This window comes from Cnephaeus nilssonii (genome assembly GCF_951640355.1).
Source record: "Cnephaeus nilssonii genome assembly, chromosome: 3".
Classification (NCBI taxonomy): Eukaryota; Metazoa; Chordata; class Mammalia; order Chiroptera; family Vespertilionidae; genus Cnephaeus; species Cnephaeus nilssonii.
In genome coordinates, this window is record NC_137074.1 from 85,289,320 (window position 1) to 85,307,873 (window position 18,554).

Genomic DNA, 18,554 nt, shown 5'->3' on the forward strand with positions numbered 1-18,554 from the left:
ACTATAAACCTACTTTGCCCTACTCTATATGCTGTGTTACCTCTGTTCATTCATTGAATGAGAAAGGATTTGGAATTGTAATCAATAAAGCAGAGAACACATGGATGAACACCACAATGATGATGATTACTTTTGTGAACCAGAGTAAAATGAATTAAAATACCCAGGGATGTATGTGAAATAATGGAAACAAATTGGGATAGAAGTCTTTCTCAAATGAAAAATTCCTTTCAAACAATATTGCCTTTTAAAATATTTTTATATATGTGATTTTAAAAACAAAAATCTCACTTTCAGCCTTCTGTAATGGCCACTCACTATTTTTAAGGGAAAAGTGGGTGGATCACTAAAAAATACAGAATTTGGAAGAAATTTATTTCTTAAGCTTCAGGATATCCCAGACTATGAAATCAATTGGCTAATTTTATGTAATAATATTTAATTTTTATATATTTTTTAATTTCTATTTTTTTTCTAATAGCATGTTTATATACAGAATTTATACATATACCCATACTCAACTTATGTTGTTCTAAAATAGGATATGGTTGGTGTATTCATTAGTAATTATATTTTACTAGTAGTAATGGGGCCTAGGAAATCTTCACTAATGTACAAGGTCTAAGTAAGCAGTTTACATTTGCTATGGCAGCTTCCTGAAATAATCAGGGACCCAGGCTCCTCCTGGCTCGTTCTCACACCACCCCAGTATGTGGCTCTCTTTCTGATATCACAGGTCAGTCATCACCCAAATGGCAGATTTCCTGAACAGCGTCTTTTTACAAGCCTCACACCTCTGCTTACATCACATTGGTCAAAACTTTGCCCTATGGATACACTTTGATTTGATAGAAGCTGGGAAATGTATTAGTTTATCAGGGTACAGTGTCAGTCTTATTAGGGGGGGAAAAAAGAATGGATTTTGGAGTAGGCACTTGGACACAAATTATTTTCAGTGGCATACAGCCCAGACATGACAACTGGACTGACTTCTCTGCTGCTTTTATGAATCAGCAATTGTCCCATTCCCCTTATAATAATAGTTTTTAAATAAAATATATCTCATTGCTGAAGTTAAAACACCGAGCATGTCTTTGCCCATAAGGTTTAGTCCTGAGTTTAACAAAGGAAAAGGTGTTAGAACTTGTTCAAAATTATGAGGTGCAAATCCCACATTTAAATGTAACATTTATGAATGTTCTAGAGATATATGTGATGCTCTGGGCCACCTGTATCACTCTGGCATTCTGACTGTTTGATATGAAGTAGGTAATTAATCATATGAAAAAATCTTAGCACATATTAAACTTAAATTGAGTGCCTGCCAGTGGTTCAGTAGGTTGGAGAATGTTCTCATACCCCAAAAGGTTGTGGATTTGATTCCTAGTTAGGGCACATACCCAGGTTGTAGGTTTAGTCCCCAGTTTGGTGCTTGGGGAAGGCAACTGATCAATGTTTCTCTATCACAGTGATCTCTCTCTCTCTCTCTATTCCTCTCCCTTCCTCTCTCTAAAATAAAAATCAAAACATTATTTAAAAATTAAAAATTAAAAACTTAAATTGATACCTGGTAAATATTTTAGTAACACTGAATGTTTATCTGTTATCAATATACACTCCAAGGTGTATTTATGCATTTAGGGAAGTTACATGAAATTTTAAATTCAGGAAACCACCATTGGTCACAAAATAAAGAATGCCATCTATTATCTACAGTAGGAGGTCTCCAAAATGAGGTGCATGGGTCCCTGCTATTGATATTTGTTTTAGTCTTTTCAATGTCTCATCTTTTTCAGTATATAATGATCAATGTCTATCTATACATCTATCCTCTCTAATAAAATGGCAATATGCAAATTAACCATCACTCCGCTACATAAACCACGCCCACCAGCCAAGCCATGCCCACCAGCCAATCAGGGCGAGTATGCAAATTAACCCCAATCCAAGATGGCTACAGCCACAGAGAGCAAGGTTTCCCAGGTAACAGAGCAAGCCAAGCTTTCCATAGCCGTTGCAGGCCTAAGCCTCCACTCAAGCTACAAAGTTTCAATTATAGAAGGTAAACAAATTCAAACAAATGGCGGCAGAATGGAGCTTGAGAGAGCAGGCCAGGGTTGCCGGCGGCAACTGGGGAAGCAAAGCTTTCCGCACACCCTGCCCAGGCTCACCCGCTTAAGGCTACAAAGTTTCAATTGTAGAAGGTGCATTAACTGCCACAGAAATGGCTGCCGGAGCCCCAGGCTTGGCTCCGCTCCAGGCTACAAAGTTTCAATTGTAGAAGGAAAATAAATCCCAGATACCAGGGCCTCTGCTTGGGTTGCCAGGGGGCTTGGCCGGCCTGCAAACCACCACAGGCCCCTTGCTCAGGCCGCCCCATGCCCCAAGGGAACCCCCACCTGATCCGGGACACCCTTCAGGGCAAACCAGCTGGCCCCCACCCGTGCACCAGACCTCTATCTTATCTAAAAAAAGAGTACTATGCAGATTGACCATCACTGCAACACACCATATAGCTGCCCCCATGTGGTCAAAGATCCTGCCCCCATGTGGACACAAGATGGCCACTACAAGATGGCCAGCAGGGGAGGGCAGTTGAGAGGGACCAGGCTTGCAAAGGAGGGCAGTTGGAGGTGATCAACCCTGCAGGAGAGGGCAGTTAGGGGTGACCAGGCCGGCAGAGGAGGGCAGTTGGAGGTGATCAACCCTGCAGGAGAGGGCAGTTAGGGGTGACCAGGCTGGCAGAGGAGGGAAGTTGGGGGCAAACAGGCTGGCAGGGGAGCAGTTAAGCATCAACCAGGCTGGCAGCAGAGTGGTTAGGGGGTGATCAGGCTGGCAGGCAGAAGCGGTTAGGGGCAATCAGGAAGGCAGGCAGGCAAGCAGTTGGGAGCCAGCAGTCCTGGATTGTGAGAGGGATGTCCGACTGCCCGTTTAGGCCCGATCCCACCAGGATCGGGCCTAAACGGGCAGTCGGACATCCCTCCAGGAGTCCCAGATTGGAGAGGGTACAGGCTGGGCTGAGGGACAACCCCCCGCCGTGCACGAATTTCGTGCACCAGGCTTCTAGTATATATATAAAAGCCTAAGCGACTGACCAACCAAACAACCAAATGATGGGTCAACCAGTCGCTATGATGCACACTGACCACCAGGGGGCAGATGCTCAATGCAGGAACTTCCCCCGGTGGTCAGTAGCTCCCACAGCCAACCTCCCTCGATCCCTCCCACCCCGCCAGCCAACCTCCCATGCCTCCCCCCCCTAGCTGGCCAACCTCCCGCAGTCCCTTCCCCATATGGCTGGCCAACTTCCCCTGGTCCCTCCCCCTCTGGCCAGCCAACCTCCTGCGTTCCTTCCCCAACCCCCCACTGGCCAATCTTCCATAGGACTGGGCAAGACGGTCCTGATTGACCCAATCTCCAGCAAGGCCGAGGGACCCCACCCATGCACGAATCCATGCACTGGGCCTCTAGTATAATAGATAAACAAGTTAAATATACACTAGGAATACATGATAAAACTTTCATAAAATCAAACTATTTAAATTAATTTTCAGGTAAACCTTTTAATATTGACCCAGGACATTGGTCTTCAAAGTGTGATCCTTGGACTAGCACTGTTAGCATGCACTCTGTAATTGTAGAGGTAGCTATCAAGGTGGCAAGCTACAGTTGACTCTGATGTATTCTAAAATTAGAGAAACTTTGATGTAGGAAAAACTAAGATACACATCAGTCATCATCAATCACACATAATATCTTAGAAATGAATCTTTATTTCTCCATCTCCTTTCTGCCTATATTCAATTGACACATTTCTTTTAGGACACTGTAAATTACCCAGAATCTATCACCTCCCTTCTCTGCCCTGCCAGATCTCTTTCTTGATGACCTTAATATACCAACGCTCTTCGCACCCCCTGTCTAAGTCACAGAGTAAACTTTCTAATTCTTATACTGCTTAATAATTTTCAATTAAGAGAATCCCAACCTCTTGGCATGGTGTATGAAGCTATTCATAATCCACTCTATAATTCTCTCTTTTTTAACTTCAAAAATCCCATCCCTGTCTTCAGATGACCTGGCCGTCTGCTGTCTTAGGCTGTGCTTTGTGAATGTTGTCCCCAGCCCCATATAACTGGGTGCATTCCTATTTATTTTTAAAGCTTTGTAACCTCTTGATATTAAATTTGATGACTTACTTTATGTGATATTATTGTACCTACTGTCTATCTTAACTGATGATTGTCATTGTATAGTGGCTGATGCTCCATGGATTGGTCTCTTTCACCAAATGGTAAGCAGTATAGAGCAGTGGTAGTGCATATAATACACAGAATCAGACTGCCTGGTGTCCACTCCTACCTCTGTCACTTACTGAGTGTATGATCTTGTTTGAGTTATTTAAATTCTTTACACTTACTTTCTTCTGTAAAACTAGAGTAATACTTCATAGGATTGCTGTGAGAATTAAATGAGTTGATCTATAGAAAGCACTATGAACAGAACATAGCACATTGTAGAAATATTAGCTATTGGTATTGTTTGCATCTCTACTGCCTGTGATAGTGACCAAAACATAATAGAAATTCAAGCAGTTATTAATCAGCAGGATAAATGAATTCCAATATATTGAAGATTTTTACAACCCCCCTTTATGCTGCATAAACTATTCAGAACTCAATAGATTCTGGAAACTAATACTACTCCAATGTACTTTTCTTTCTAAAAAAATGTCCTCTCTCTAAGTCCTCCCAAAAATCTTGCCACCCCTGAAATTTTCTTTGAATTAGATCACTTATTTCAAAAAATAAAAAGTATCTATTTTAAAAGGGATGATAACTAAGGCAAATTTTAACACAAATATTTTTGTTATAAAACTTCTGTATTGATTTTTAGTTTTCTTAACCTTGGGCAAGTCACTAAGACTCCACCCCCATCCCAGCTTCAACTGCTTTTCTACATAATTAAGGAATTGCTCTAGATGACTTCTAAAGTCTCTGCTGACTCTAACATTGATTACTCACTCACATATATTCTACTGCTGCAGATAAGATAAAATTGTGCTGCTCTTAATGAAAAATGAGACAGAGCTATCAATACAAATTTTCATAAAATTCTAGTTATTTTTTGGTTTATGACTACATTTTAATTTACTATCTTTTCAATGCTCAGTAGAAAACATAAATTTAAGTAAAAATTATATGATTATTTTACTTTAAAAAATTACAACCCAGCACATCCATCCAATGTTAAGGATACAGGTGACAAATAGTTCTAGGACAGTTTACAAAATTGATTCATGTCATCCACAAGCTTTAAAGTCCATTGAAGACTTTTAAGCAAATCCATAAAGTTAATGGCTACCAGCTTTCTTAATACCCATGGCATGGAATAAGTATCCATGTGTAGACTGGGAGTTAAGTTTATTTGAAACCATCACATCGCATTCCTTTTCTTCCTGCACTGGCTAAATCTACTGGTTGCTGGATTCATGGTATTGTCATTTAATATCATAAAGCGAGGTAGTCATTTACATTTTTCCTAAACTTTAGTTTATTCTTAATCTCAGGCCCAAAAGAACATTGGCTGGCATTGTCAGACAGAAGGCAAATTTGATTACTTGACTGTTAGATCACCTTCTGCCCTCCTTTTTTTCTTTTGTTTTCCTCAGTTTATTATTTTGCATTTCTCCTGAACCCCCATTCCCAAAGTTCTCACAATGTAATTGGCCAAATTTGACTTCTCTTTAATTTATCCCTTTACTATAGCAATGATGTTAATGTTTCCAAAATTGACTTTTTAGAATATTCTCTTCTTGGAGTATTAGCAAAACAGTAAAAATTCAACCTATGCCAAATCACTAAGATATACAAGCAAAGGAATAGAGGGTGGATCCTAGGTTCTTATAACCTATCATGGGAACTTGCTCAGTGATTTCCAAAGGATTTTTCTGATTCCTCTCTGTTTTCAATTACAACATCCTCCAAAATCATCTTAAGATATTACCTTTGAATGATGTCCAAAACCTTTAGTGAGGCACATAAAATCCATCAGAAACTGATCCCAGTAACTTTCTAGGAACACTTTATAGTAATTTCTCAGACAACCTTATATTCTACTAACTTTTTGGTGGGGAATGTTTATATTCCTTATTCCAATGCCCCTATAATTTAATTCACAGCTTCTAGTCTTTTTGTTTTAATGTCATCTTTTTATCAAGAGTAATGGATGAAGGTGTATAAATGTCTTAAGTATTGACAAATACTGAGGATACGACATTCAGTTCAGACTGAATTCCAAGGTTACAGGAGAGAAACATGATGATTGTAAAGTAAATTCTGGTTACAAATTGCTAAGAATAGATCCCTTGAATTTTTTGATAAAATACCTGATTGCTCTTGCTGTGTGTTTATTGTAAAATGCCAAATTTGAAAACATTCAGACCTATAATAATCATGAGTCATGCATGTTTCAGTATTAATTATGACATTGGAATAAACTACAGCACTGTATCAAGCAACATCTAAATACCTTTGTAAGGAATGTCGGTCTCATTTCATTACATAGTGATTTCCTAGTGCAGTAAGTCCCACACTTGAGCAGCATCAGAATCACATGGAGGGTCTGTGGAGAAGCAGGTTTCTGGGAGAGGTGTTGGTTGGAAACTAAGTATTTTTCATTTTCAGCAACTACTGTTTACAAATTAAAAAGTAATAATTGATATATATGTGCATTCACTCTGATATATGGATATTTATATATAGTGATTGCCAGAGGGAAGGAGGATGGGGAGTTAGAAGAGGCTAAAGGGGCAATAAAAGATGATGGAAGGAGACTTGACTTTGGATAGTAAACACAATACAATATACAGATGATGTATTATAGAATTGTATACTGAAACGTATATCTTTATTAATTAATGTCACCCCAATAAATTCAATAAAAAACAGAATGAGTAAGAATAACTTTTAAACTTAGACTATTCAGAAAATTAAGTATACTTTCCCCCTTGATTTTTTTTTCTTATGTCTCATGGAACAGGGATAAATTATTTTATCAACTCCCAAACTTTAATATACTACATTGATAAAGTTTTTATTCATATAATTCTTCCTGAATAAAGTATCATTCTCAGAAAAAAAAATGACAAACTGATGATAATCAACAAACTATTAAGGTCGAATAACTACCCCATGTAGTTTTTATTGTAAATATAACCTTCAAATGTTTTCAGGTCCATTGGCTATCATTTGGGACATGGGACTTATTTAAAAAGTGTTTCACTCCATATTTTTGCAGGCAATTTTTAATTTCCTCTTTTAAATATTTTCTAAATAAATTAACCACCAGAGAATAATAAAACTAAGGGTGAAAACCACCAATTTATGAAATTTTTAAAAGGAGAAAATAAATGAGCAAATCTTTGGAGCAAATAATTATTTTGACAAATTCCCATCAAAATTGCACTTAATGGAATGTTAGAATTGAAACTCCTCTCCATTGGAGTAATTATGTTGCATTTATATCTTATATTCAAATGAAAACTTGGAAGCTTGAAAACAGTGTTTATTGTAAATCCATCCTTTAAAATATTAAAGAAAGTGGTCATTTCTTAGCAATATGGAAACAGGTATGTACTATTTTAGCATAGGAGTATGAAAGCTATTCTTTTTTAAAGTTTCATATCTATACTTTGGTTTCTTTTACTTTTTGGTTCCCATTCCTTTTTTAACAAAAAGTACACTTATTTGAAGTTACACAAAGTAACAAATTTTGCTTTCAAAAGTTTTGTTTTTAAAATTCTATCAATATGAGAAACCACTAGAAGCACAATTTGTCTTTGATTAAAAAAATTTTAAAGTTACTTCAAAAAACAAATCATAAATAATCACAGTGAATTTATATGTACTATTTAAACATTCAAAATAGAAATAAAATTATTTAAATATATCTTAGAATTTATTTAACTTTATAGTTACTGCATGTTAAGTGAAGATCATGTAGCACAAACAAATTTATGAGTAAAGCCAAACTAAACAAAACCCATCCAAATGTTTCGTCTCCTCTACTTAAAATCCCACAAGCTGTACATCAAAGTAAAAGAAGCAAAGTACATTACATGTCATATTTTAAAAATTCTAATCCAACCCCAAAAATATAAATAAACACTGTTTGAAGCAGTGATGAGGATTCACATAGAAATATACAACAACAGCCATGAAAACTGGTTTCTATTTGTTTTAAAGCACTGATGAAAAATTTTGCTAAAACAAATACAATATAAGATTTTAATTTTTTCTAAATTAAATGTGATTTCTTTCACTCATGAACATATCTCATTCTTTTACGGTGCATTTTCTTTCAAGGAAAGGTTAAAGAAAACTGCAAAACTTTGCCATGTTTTTCTAATTTGATCAGACATCCTTCCTTGAAAGGTCAGCACGATGGGTGAAAGTGACATGTTTAATATATGTAGCACTGTTCATTCTAGGCAGAAAAAATTCAAATGACAAGAATCACATATCTCGTGTCAAAAGTTTGATTTTCCTGTACTGACTATTCAGCATATGAAGCAGAATTTGGACTAGGATTCATAAAGGCTGAATCCCAGGTGGTTATTGTTGACACCCAGTTATCAAAATAGTCTTCCTGCATTTCAGACACCATTTACAAAGTGAAAGCTAGAAATCCAGTGGATAAGACTTTTATGATCCAGACTTCACAAATTGCAACAATTTTAATATTGAACATAAATTACACTATACTGGAGAATAGTAAAGTAATGATTTACTTTAGATAGTATTTTTGTTATTTACATTAATCTCTATGATTCATTCAATTCTAAACATTTCTATTTTTAAAATGGAATTAATTTACAGGATTCTGGCTTTTTACCATTAGGCAGCAATCAATATAATTTTCAATATTATCTCTAGCTTGTTTTCTTTTCAGCTAACTTCCAATTCACAGGTTGGCAGTATTTACTAAATACAGTGAACTAAATAGCTCTCTTCTAGTACAAAAAATAATATATTATATTTAATATAGCCATATACTCATATACTATGTATGTATAGAATGTATGTCCATATACATATATTATACACTTACAGTATATATTAAAATTTCACTTAATTTATGCCGTTGAAAAGAGAGTGAAATTATTTAAAGACACCATTTAAAACAACAAAAAACGGTCGAATTTTTCTCAACTAATACAAAATCAGTGTTACCTAGTTATCAATGCTTGTTTTGGAAAGCTTTTATTATTCATTTATTCAGTTAATTGTAATGTATGAGCAACTAATCCAGGAACTCGAAATGAGAGGAGTGAAAAAGGAATTGGCCTTAAAGAACTTTCAGTTTCCTGACTGAGATAAATATCAGTGAAATAATTGTATTAAGCTATGGAGACACAACAAAGAACAAGCTAGATTCTTTTGCAGGTATTATGTGCTAGTTTGGGAATGGCAGGAGCATACATAGGAAAGAGTCAGGTCTCAACAAAGGAGAAATATTAATATCTTGAGGAAATTCTCATTACTAAAAATTTAAATACATGAATTAACTACCCCAAAAACATAGTTTGACTCAATTAAAATGTAAACTTTGGTCTGCACATATTCAATGGAATAACCACCATGTGATATCAAAGGAAATGTCTGGTATCTTAACAGAGAAGATGTGTTTGCAGGCACCTCAGGGAATACTATCAGTTTTTGTTTTTTTCTATCCAAATTCAATGCATCAAGTATATACTGTGATTTAAGAAGATATATCAGTGAATTTTGCCAAATATCTTGGATTAGAATGGAAAAATCTCAAAACACTTGTCTAAGAATAAGAAATCACATTTGCATAGTTCTTTCACATGCATTATCAGCTATATATGCTGTGCATATATATTTATGGGTAGAAATATAGACCTATACAAACAAATCTCATTTACTCTAAAGTGCTGTGACATCAGAATTACTGTCATGCCTTTTTAAAAAGTGAGGATAAATGTTAATGGAGGTTAAATGGCCTGCATCAGATCAGACAGCAATAAATGGTGGAGCCAGAATTCACATTCAGATGTCCTGATTTTAAACAATGTGCTTATTCTATTTCACTACTCTATTACCTTTGGCATCATCTATGCTAAAGCACAGAAAAAGATAACCTGGGAAAATATAAATATCTTTGTAGAATACAATTATACATTGCTATAGCCTTCATTTAGAAATTAAGATATTTGACCTGGTTATAAAACATTGTATTCTATCAGGATGCCCTCAATTTGAATGTCTGAGAGATACTAAAAAGAGTGGTTTAAACAAGGAAAATTGTTGCTGCTGTTGTTTTAACTTGATTCAGTGGTTCTAAGATGTCAGAGTCCCAAGTTGGTTTCCCTAATGCTCATAGACTCCACCTTTCAGGTCATAAAGAGAGTGCAGTTGCCTCAGATACTGGGCCTTCATAGGGCAAGCCAGAGCCAGGAAGAACTCAGCCTCTCCCCATCTCTTTTTATCAGGTGGAAACCTTCTCTAGAGTCACTGGAATTCTCCTCCAGTCTCAATGACTTTACTTACTCTTTTACTTACTCTTGCCTAAACTAATCTCTGGTAAGATGACTATGCTTATCATGATTAGCTCTCAGATGAATCAACATTCAACCCACAGAGTGGCAGGAGAACATGAGAGGGTACAAACCAGGATAATATTGCTGCTAAATCCCCAAGGAAAAGTCAGAGAACAAATATTGGGTGGGCAACCGAAAGGGTCTCTATTTGCAAAAACATATCTAAGGAAAACTTTTAGAGAAAAAAAAATTCTAAAGGATATAAAATAGGAGGAAGGTAGAAAATAATTCCACAATTGCTAATTTTGAGAATTATTTCTAAGAGCTGCAAATATACATGAATAATTGTTTTCAGACTTTGCTTTTTCTACACTCCCCTTACCACCTCTTCATTTTCTTCTCCTCATAAGAGTTTCTTTTTTAAAATATATTTTTATTGATTTCAGAGAGGAAGGGAGAAGGAGAGATAGGAACATCAATGATGAGAGGGTATCACTGATCGGCTGCCTTCTGCATGTCTCACACTGGTATGGAGCCTACAAACCCAGGAATGTACCCGAACTGGAAATCGAACAATGACCTCCTGGTTCATACGTCAACGCTCAACCACTGAGCCTGGCTAGCTGGGCCTCAAGAGAGTTTTTTTGAGTCAAGGCTCATGATTCCTCTGTTCTATGTAATCAGCATGTTAATACTATCTGAAGATAACACTATGTACCTATATTTCCCTCTGTTCCTTCCTCTGTAATGATACGTAGACTAAGAAAGTTTATTTTGTAGATTGACATTATCAATTAATCTATCTATCTCTCTACCTACCTATCTACTTAAGTACTTAGTAGTCATGTGTAAACAAAAGATTGTTCTGGGTTGTAATTCAACAATATATAAGGGCTTTTATATGTGTTATTAATCTTCTAAATTGCCGAAACCGGTTTGGCTCAGTGGATAGAGCGTCAGCCTGCGGACTGAAGGGTCCCAGGTTTGATTCTGGTCAAGGGCATGTATGTTGGTTGCGGGCACATCCCCAGTAGGGGGTGTGTAGGAGGCAGCTGATTGATGTTTCTAACTCTCTATCTTTCTCCCTTCCTCTCTGTAAAAAATCAATAAGATATATTTTTTAAAAAATCTTCTAAATCAAAGAATATATAAACTATTAAATTATTTACTGAAATTACTAAATAAAATGAGTCCAGAATTTAAATATTCCAATTCATAGTTTAAGGCCAAAGAAGGCAATTGCTATGTCTGCTTTACTAAACTGAACAAACTTAGTGGTAGAAAAGGTTCATGTCAAATAAAACACTATGACTGAAAAATAAATTGCTATTTATGACTGCCTAATAATTTCAGTTTACAAATTTGAGTATTATTTTCATGATATTCATTTCAAGAAAACCAAAGTTTCATTAAATTTCCTCCCAGGTACTTCAACATTTGTTCCAGGCCTAATAATATTGTATCATCCTACCAAGTTTCCTCCTAAGTTTCAAAGCACCACTTAAGAATAGAGATATAAATACTCTTCCCAAGAAAATTATGTAGGTTAATTGTAAGATTTTATGCATTAATATGTCTCTGGGGAAAGAACAGAATAAAAATGCAGAGGGGGGATGGATATGAAGGAATGAGCCATTTTTGGCCAATTCCACCACCAATATATTAATTATTTGTATAAACCTCAGGGGATATTATCATTCCATGAAAGATTTATGTTTAGAATGAATCATTTTTTAATATTTATTTCAACAGATTTGGAATTTAGAGCTTCTGATGGGGGTATGGTTGGAACTTGAAGTTGCTGGCGGTCTCCCGGACGTTTATAGCGACTATAGCTTCTAATGGAGCACCGATATTGATCCCCTAAGGACTTCTCAACCTGGGCACCGTCATTTTACAGAAGATCATTCTTTGTTGTGGGAGGCTGCCCTGTTCAGTGTAAGAGGTTTACAGCACCCCTGGCCTTGCCTACCAGAAGCCAGTAGTGCCCCGCCTCCCCGTTGGTGACAACCAGCGATATCTATAGACACTGCAGATCTCCCCACAGGTGAAAATCAAAGCCACCTCTCTCCTTACCTCCTCATCACATTCAGAGTCATTACCTTAAATTAAAAAAAACAACAACACACAAGGGATTTTCCCTGTTATTTGTAATAATATAGATGGACTTTGAGGGCATTATTCTGAGGAAAATAAGCCAGATACAGAAAAACAAATACTGTATGGCATCACTTTTACTGGAACCTAAAAAAAAGTCACACTTATAAAAACAGAGAGTAGAAAAGTGAGTGCCAGGGCTTAGGGGGTGGGAGGAGATAGGGAACGGTTAGCAGAAGGGAACAAACTTTCAGTTCTAAGATGAACAAGAGAAAAGAGAGCAGATTTTCAGTGATTTAATATGGCGTGACATCGTTATTATAATTTTTCTTCTAGAGTTTACATTCATATTTTATTAACTTAAAAAGTAGATGTACTGTATTTATTAGGGTTCATTAACTAAAACAATACAAACTTCAAAGTTGTTTCCAGCTACTACATGTCTTCTTTTTCATGGAAAAGTTTGCAGCAAACATATCAAATTGTTCTATCTTCTTTATAAACAAGAAAACTCAAAACTCACCAATCTTTGTCATATTGAAAATGCCAATTTAGAATTAAAATAATTAACTGAATATAAAAGCACAAAATTGTACAAGCAAAGACGTTAAGTACCAAAGCTAAATTGGCTGTGCCGGGCTTTCACTCAAAATGTCATCAGTTTCTCAACAAGAAATGAATACCCATCTAACATTTTCTAAATCCACAGTACTTATTTCCTCGTGGACATTGTGGTTAACATAATATAGAGAGAAAATTTAAAGAAAAAAATACACTATTTGATTTTCGTGTGTGTGTGTGTGTGTGTGTGTGTGTGTGTGTGCGTGCGCATTTAGCGTTGGGGTCTTGAGGTATTATAAATATCATGACCTGCTGGGGAAATGTTCATTTCTTGTCCTTGCAAATTTTAATGATAAGCTTGCAGAGCTTGGCCAGCTGTTTTAGGCTATTTATTGCATCAGAAAGAGGGAACACACAGCTGCAACATCAACCGGGAAGACAATGAAGAGCCTGAGCTCTGCTCTGTGAGGCAACAGTGAGCCAGAGGAGACACTGAAAGCTGTTCCTAGGCAGAGGGAGGGAGGAAATTGGATGAGAGATGGAAAAAGTCAAGAGGTAAATTACTCTGAGGAGTGTTTCTTACATTTAATGTGCTTAGGAATCACCTGGGGACCATGTTAAAGTGCAGATTCTGACTCAGAAGGCCTGGAGTGAGACCGGAGAATTTCATTTCTGAGAACCACCTAGGCATTGATGTTGAAAGCTGATGCTTGAGCCACACTTTGTGTGGCAACGTCCTAGACACTGCATCCCCCAACATGTCTCTGGATAGAAGTGCCAGCTTTGTTTTATCACGCAGTCCATGAGATTAACAACGTGAAATGAATACATTTCCCCAAATTGTCACGATATAGAAATGTGGTTTGTTTTCTTTATACCATCTTAAAAAAACAAAACAAAACAGGAGGTAGACCATTTGTGGCTTTGATATACAAGTTAATTTCTTGTTGTTTAAAAAATACACATGTAAGTATCTATTAGTAAACTGTCACTGTGGTTTTGGCTTTTTGTAGACCCTTAAATAGCAGGTTTCTATGGTATGCTATCTGATAAGAGTAATAAACTCAAATTTCTAAAATCAAAATTAAACTTAGTTTCGACTTTTGGATGATTCGTTTTTAAATGAGTTTTCCAGCTCAATCCTGAGTTTTGGTTCACTCTTTATGACAACCCAGGATGTGCTTTTATCCCAACCAGGAGAATCCTTTTCCACCTGTGGGAAAACCAAATCCTGGCTTCCTCCATCCGTTCCCTTCCGAAGCAGCTAACCATGGCCTGATTATGTGATAGGTTTTGGCATTGTGTCAATGTCAAGGTGTACCAGGAAGAAAAGCAGATACAAAGATGACAGATAGATGAAGTATCCTTGATGCAAAACATCCGTTGGTAAAAAAGCTGATAGTATCATAAAAATTAGTATGTTTAGGTACCAAAGTCTAAAGACTGAACACCAATACCAAGTGGAAGTAACTATAACCTCTTAGAAAAGAGAACCAGCATAGAAGAATATGGAATGCATAAATGTGTTCCTATCAAATATTTCAAAGTAACACTTTGCATTTTCTACAGGCTATAGTTGGAAGAAAATAGAAAGGACATGTGTGGTCATTCATTACACAATTTTGTAGAAACAAGAATTTTTCAAATCTATGCACTTTTTTTCTGGAAAAATAAAGAGAAAATTTTCTCACACAAAAGGCTCTTTATAAATATTCAGGCCACCAAAATGTCACACACCTAAGTAATCTGTGTCTGGCAGGTAAAGTATTAAAAATATTTTAAGAAGTTTAAAATGTAGCCGCATCAGGTTTTTTCTAAATAAAATACTCAGCTTTAAAGTGAACTAGACAAGTTGCAAATATTTTAAAGAAAGAAATTAAGGCAGCACAGGTTTAGTACACCCTATACTACTTGGAGCATTACCAAGGTATATTTTATGGCTACAGCTCTGGAGACTACTATCTGTACATACACATTTTCATTCTTTTTTTCAAATACTTTTTGTTTATTTCTGAGAGGAAAGGAGAAGGAGAGAGAGATAGAAACATCAATAATGAGAGAGAATCATTGATCTGCTGCCTTCTGCATGTCCCCCACTGGGGATCAAGCCCACAACTCAGGCAAGTGCCCTGATCAGGAATAGAACCGTGACCTCCAGGTTCATAGATTGATGCTCAACCCTGAGCGACACTGGCCAGGGTATACATTTTCTACATTGCTTAAAACTTAGACTGCCTTCTCAATCTCTTATTCCAACGGCATCACAAAACATTAGATGGTCACACCTAGATCATCTGCCTGATACTAATAATAATTAAAATTCAACACATTCAAGCAATTAATAAACTCAGAAGGAAAAGAAACACTTTAAAAATTCTCAGTAGTTCCACTGGGCACAAATGTTAGGCTCTCTTTGTCCATGTGTTAAAAACACTGACAAATGGGTCACCAGCATTCCAGGAGTTTGCCTAAGAGAGCATGCCAATAGTTCCTTCTGCTCTCTATGAGGGATAATGGACAGGACCATGTTCCTTCTCAATAGTTTACTGAACTCACCCCATGTGATGGGTTAGAGATCCAGCCCAGCTCCCCTTGAATTGTTTTGGAATCCAGCAGATTGACTAAAAGAAAACACAAATACACAAACACTGTTAAGAGGAACGAATTTATATTTGCCTTTTTTCAAGTTAATGTTGTCTGCTATTGGTGGCGATATGAAAATAATAACATATTCAAAACACACGACTCTTCATTTTCTTTAGACCTTTTATGTATAAAAATTATAAGAGAATTACAAAAGAAAAGCAACCACAGGGAAAGTTAAGGGATTGAATGTTTCCGTGGCTTTTGTTACTCTGTTTACAAGATAGGTTAATATTCAATACATTCATAATGATTTATTATAGAATAATTACAGTTTAAAGAGGAAACAATTAAAACACAAAGTTGGAAACAATATTAATGCTAACCTGAAATCAAAATAACTTCAAAGATCATAAAATGTGATAAGTTTACATATGATTTCACTATAAATTAATTTCTTAAATATGCTTCCACCCTAAATTAGTATTTCTGTTTGCATATTTAATGTGGCATGTTCATATTGTCCCTGGTCAATCGCAAACATATTCTATACTGTGTTTTTTTTAATCCTCAACCAAAGATATGTTTTTATTAACAGAGAGAGAAAGAAACATCAATGTGTTGTCTCCTGTACATGCCATGACTGGGGATGGAATCTACAACCTTGGTGTGTACCCTGACAGGGAATTGAAATGCAACCATAAATTGTGTATGGGATGACACTCCAACCAACTTAGCCACCAGAATGGTAATGTATATTATTTAATACCATGTAAATGGTCTCCTTATGTGTAACAAACAAAATGCTTAGCTACTAATATGAGGAGAAAACAAAGCAAAAATATGTTTTATAATATTGCCTGTGTAAAGTTTTACTTATTTAAAGAAGATATTATTCCCCAAAAGCTTTAATGATTTTAACTCAGAACTTTGCTACTTATTAAAAAGTCTGATGTTGATGAACAATAAAGTGTAATATGAATGTGGTTGCATTTTGGATATATTATTAAACAAGAAAGACAAATGCTTTGTTTTCAACACAGGGAATATTAATCTGTAATTGATTAGAAATTAATATATAAAAAGATGTTCCAGGTTTAATTAATAACAAAGGTCTCACTTTTATTGTTGATCTGTTAAATAATGGAAACTATGGTTTTACAGCATCCTTCTAAATTAGAAAGCAATCCCACTGTTGACTGATGGAAGATGTAAAGGAAGTTTACATAAAATATATATGTATTATTAACATGAACCAGAACAGGTGAATAAATAACTACAATAGGAGACAGTCATTTTCAAGGATTCCATATATTCACAAATCAAAATGTAATGTTAGTACATGCATGCACATGTCCATGTGTTGACAAATAGTGTTTCTCCATGTATGAAAAGCAGCACCCTTTCTTTAATCACCCCAATTCATTTTTACAAAGAAAACATTTATCTTATAAAATGTTAAGAAAAATAAATAATATATTTGATAAATATTAAAATTCTAAATTTTCAAGTGCTGCTTTTTAAAGGATGATATTTGGTTAGCTGGTTAAATAACAAATATACTAGTTGAATATAAGGAATGCTCATTATTAAGTTAAAAAGAGAAAATTCTCAAAGTTAGATTCTCTAAGTTTTAGTAGTGAAAGAAAAACACATAAAATCAATCTATTATACTTGAATTCCTTAATGATTAAAGTTTTTTCTCACTATAAATTAATCCCACTGGTAAGTAATTATATTTAGGTTTGAGAAGAATATAGTTGCTGCATGGATCACACAGTGTAATTTCCATAATGAAATTATTTCCCAGGATATCAATTTGAAAATTAATAGTATACTTAATTACATTAAAATTATCTCTCAAAATATTTTTAAAACCTCTGCCTATTAATAAATGTTACAGATATTTCAGATTAATCAATGTAAGAACATTTTTTGTAAATATGAGAATACACCTTCATGAGTCACCAACACATATTCTGACATATACCTAGTTTATTATTGGTACTATCAGCTATCAGTGGATTTCTGAGTTTTATGAGGATTAGTAGGTCATATTTGCAATGTCTTTAAGGCTTTAAATGGTTCAATGTCTTCTTGTGTATATATAATAATTGAATGTGTACTTAGTGATAAGTACGTGTTACTCCATATGCTAAGATGAAGGGGTGATTTAATTTCAACATTAGTAATCAGAGAAAATAATTTCCCAGGTAAAGTTAATATGAATATCTCCTCAATTTAGTAAATTACTCATTGGAATAAAGGTTGCTAACTAAAAAACTAAATACCCTTAAGTGTTTTTTGTTTTTGTTTTTTTGGTGATAATGATGAGGGGGGAAAAACTGGACTAATCACATCAGCATTTGGTTTCTATTCAAAGGAGAATAAAAAATTAAACCAAAAAGAACTGTATTAAATTATCAATTAAAAATAAATATAATAGATTAATTAAATATATTGCATTTACTCAGAAATTAAAATTTTAGTGCACTCCATTTGCATGAATGAGGAAAACTATTGGCACCATTACTCATGATTTTGATTCTGTGTCTATCAAACAATTATATCTGCCCTGGTTATCTCACAATGTTGCTGTGATAATCTAAATATATAAAAGCCAAGAGACCAGAATACCAGAATGATAGAATGACTGGAATGGACAGTCGCTATGATGTGCACTGTGGTGGCCAACAGGCCCAATTGGGGCCCTGACCTCCCGTGCCCCCTTCCAGCCAGCCTAGCCCCG

General features: G+C 35.4%; 1 protein-coding gene across 1 annotated transcript in view; it reads right to left on the reverse strand.

Annotated features, from left to right (window-relative positions):
- The window catches only part of EPHA3 (EPH receptor A3), a 360,174-nt gene that overhangs the window by 324,784 nt on the left and 16,836 nt on the right, over positions 1 to 18,554 (reverse strand). Inside the window, exon 2 of the mRNA XM_079766339.1 lies at positions 15,779 to 15,843. Within this exon, the coding sequence (XP_079622465.1) occupies positions 15,779 to 15,843 (65 nt within the window). The remainder of the gene's footprint in view (positions 1 to 15,778; positions 15,844 to 18,554) is intronic.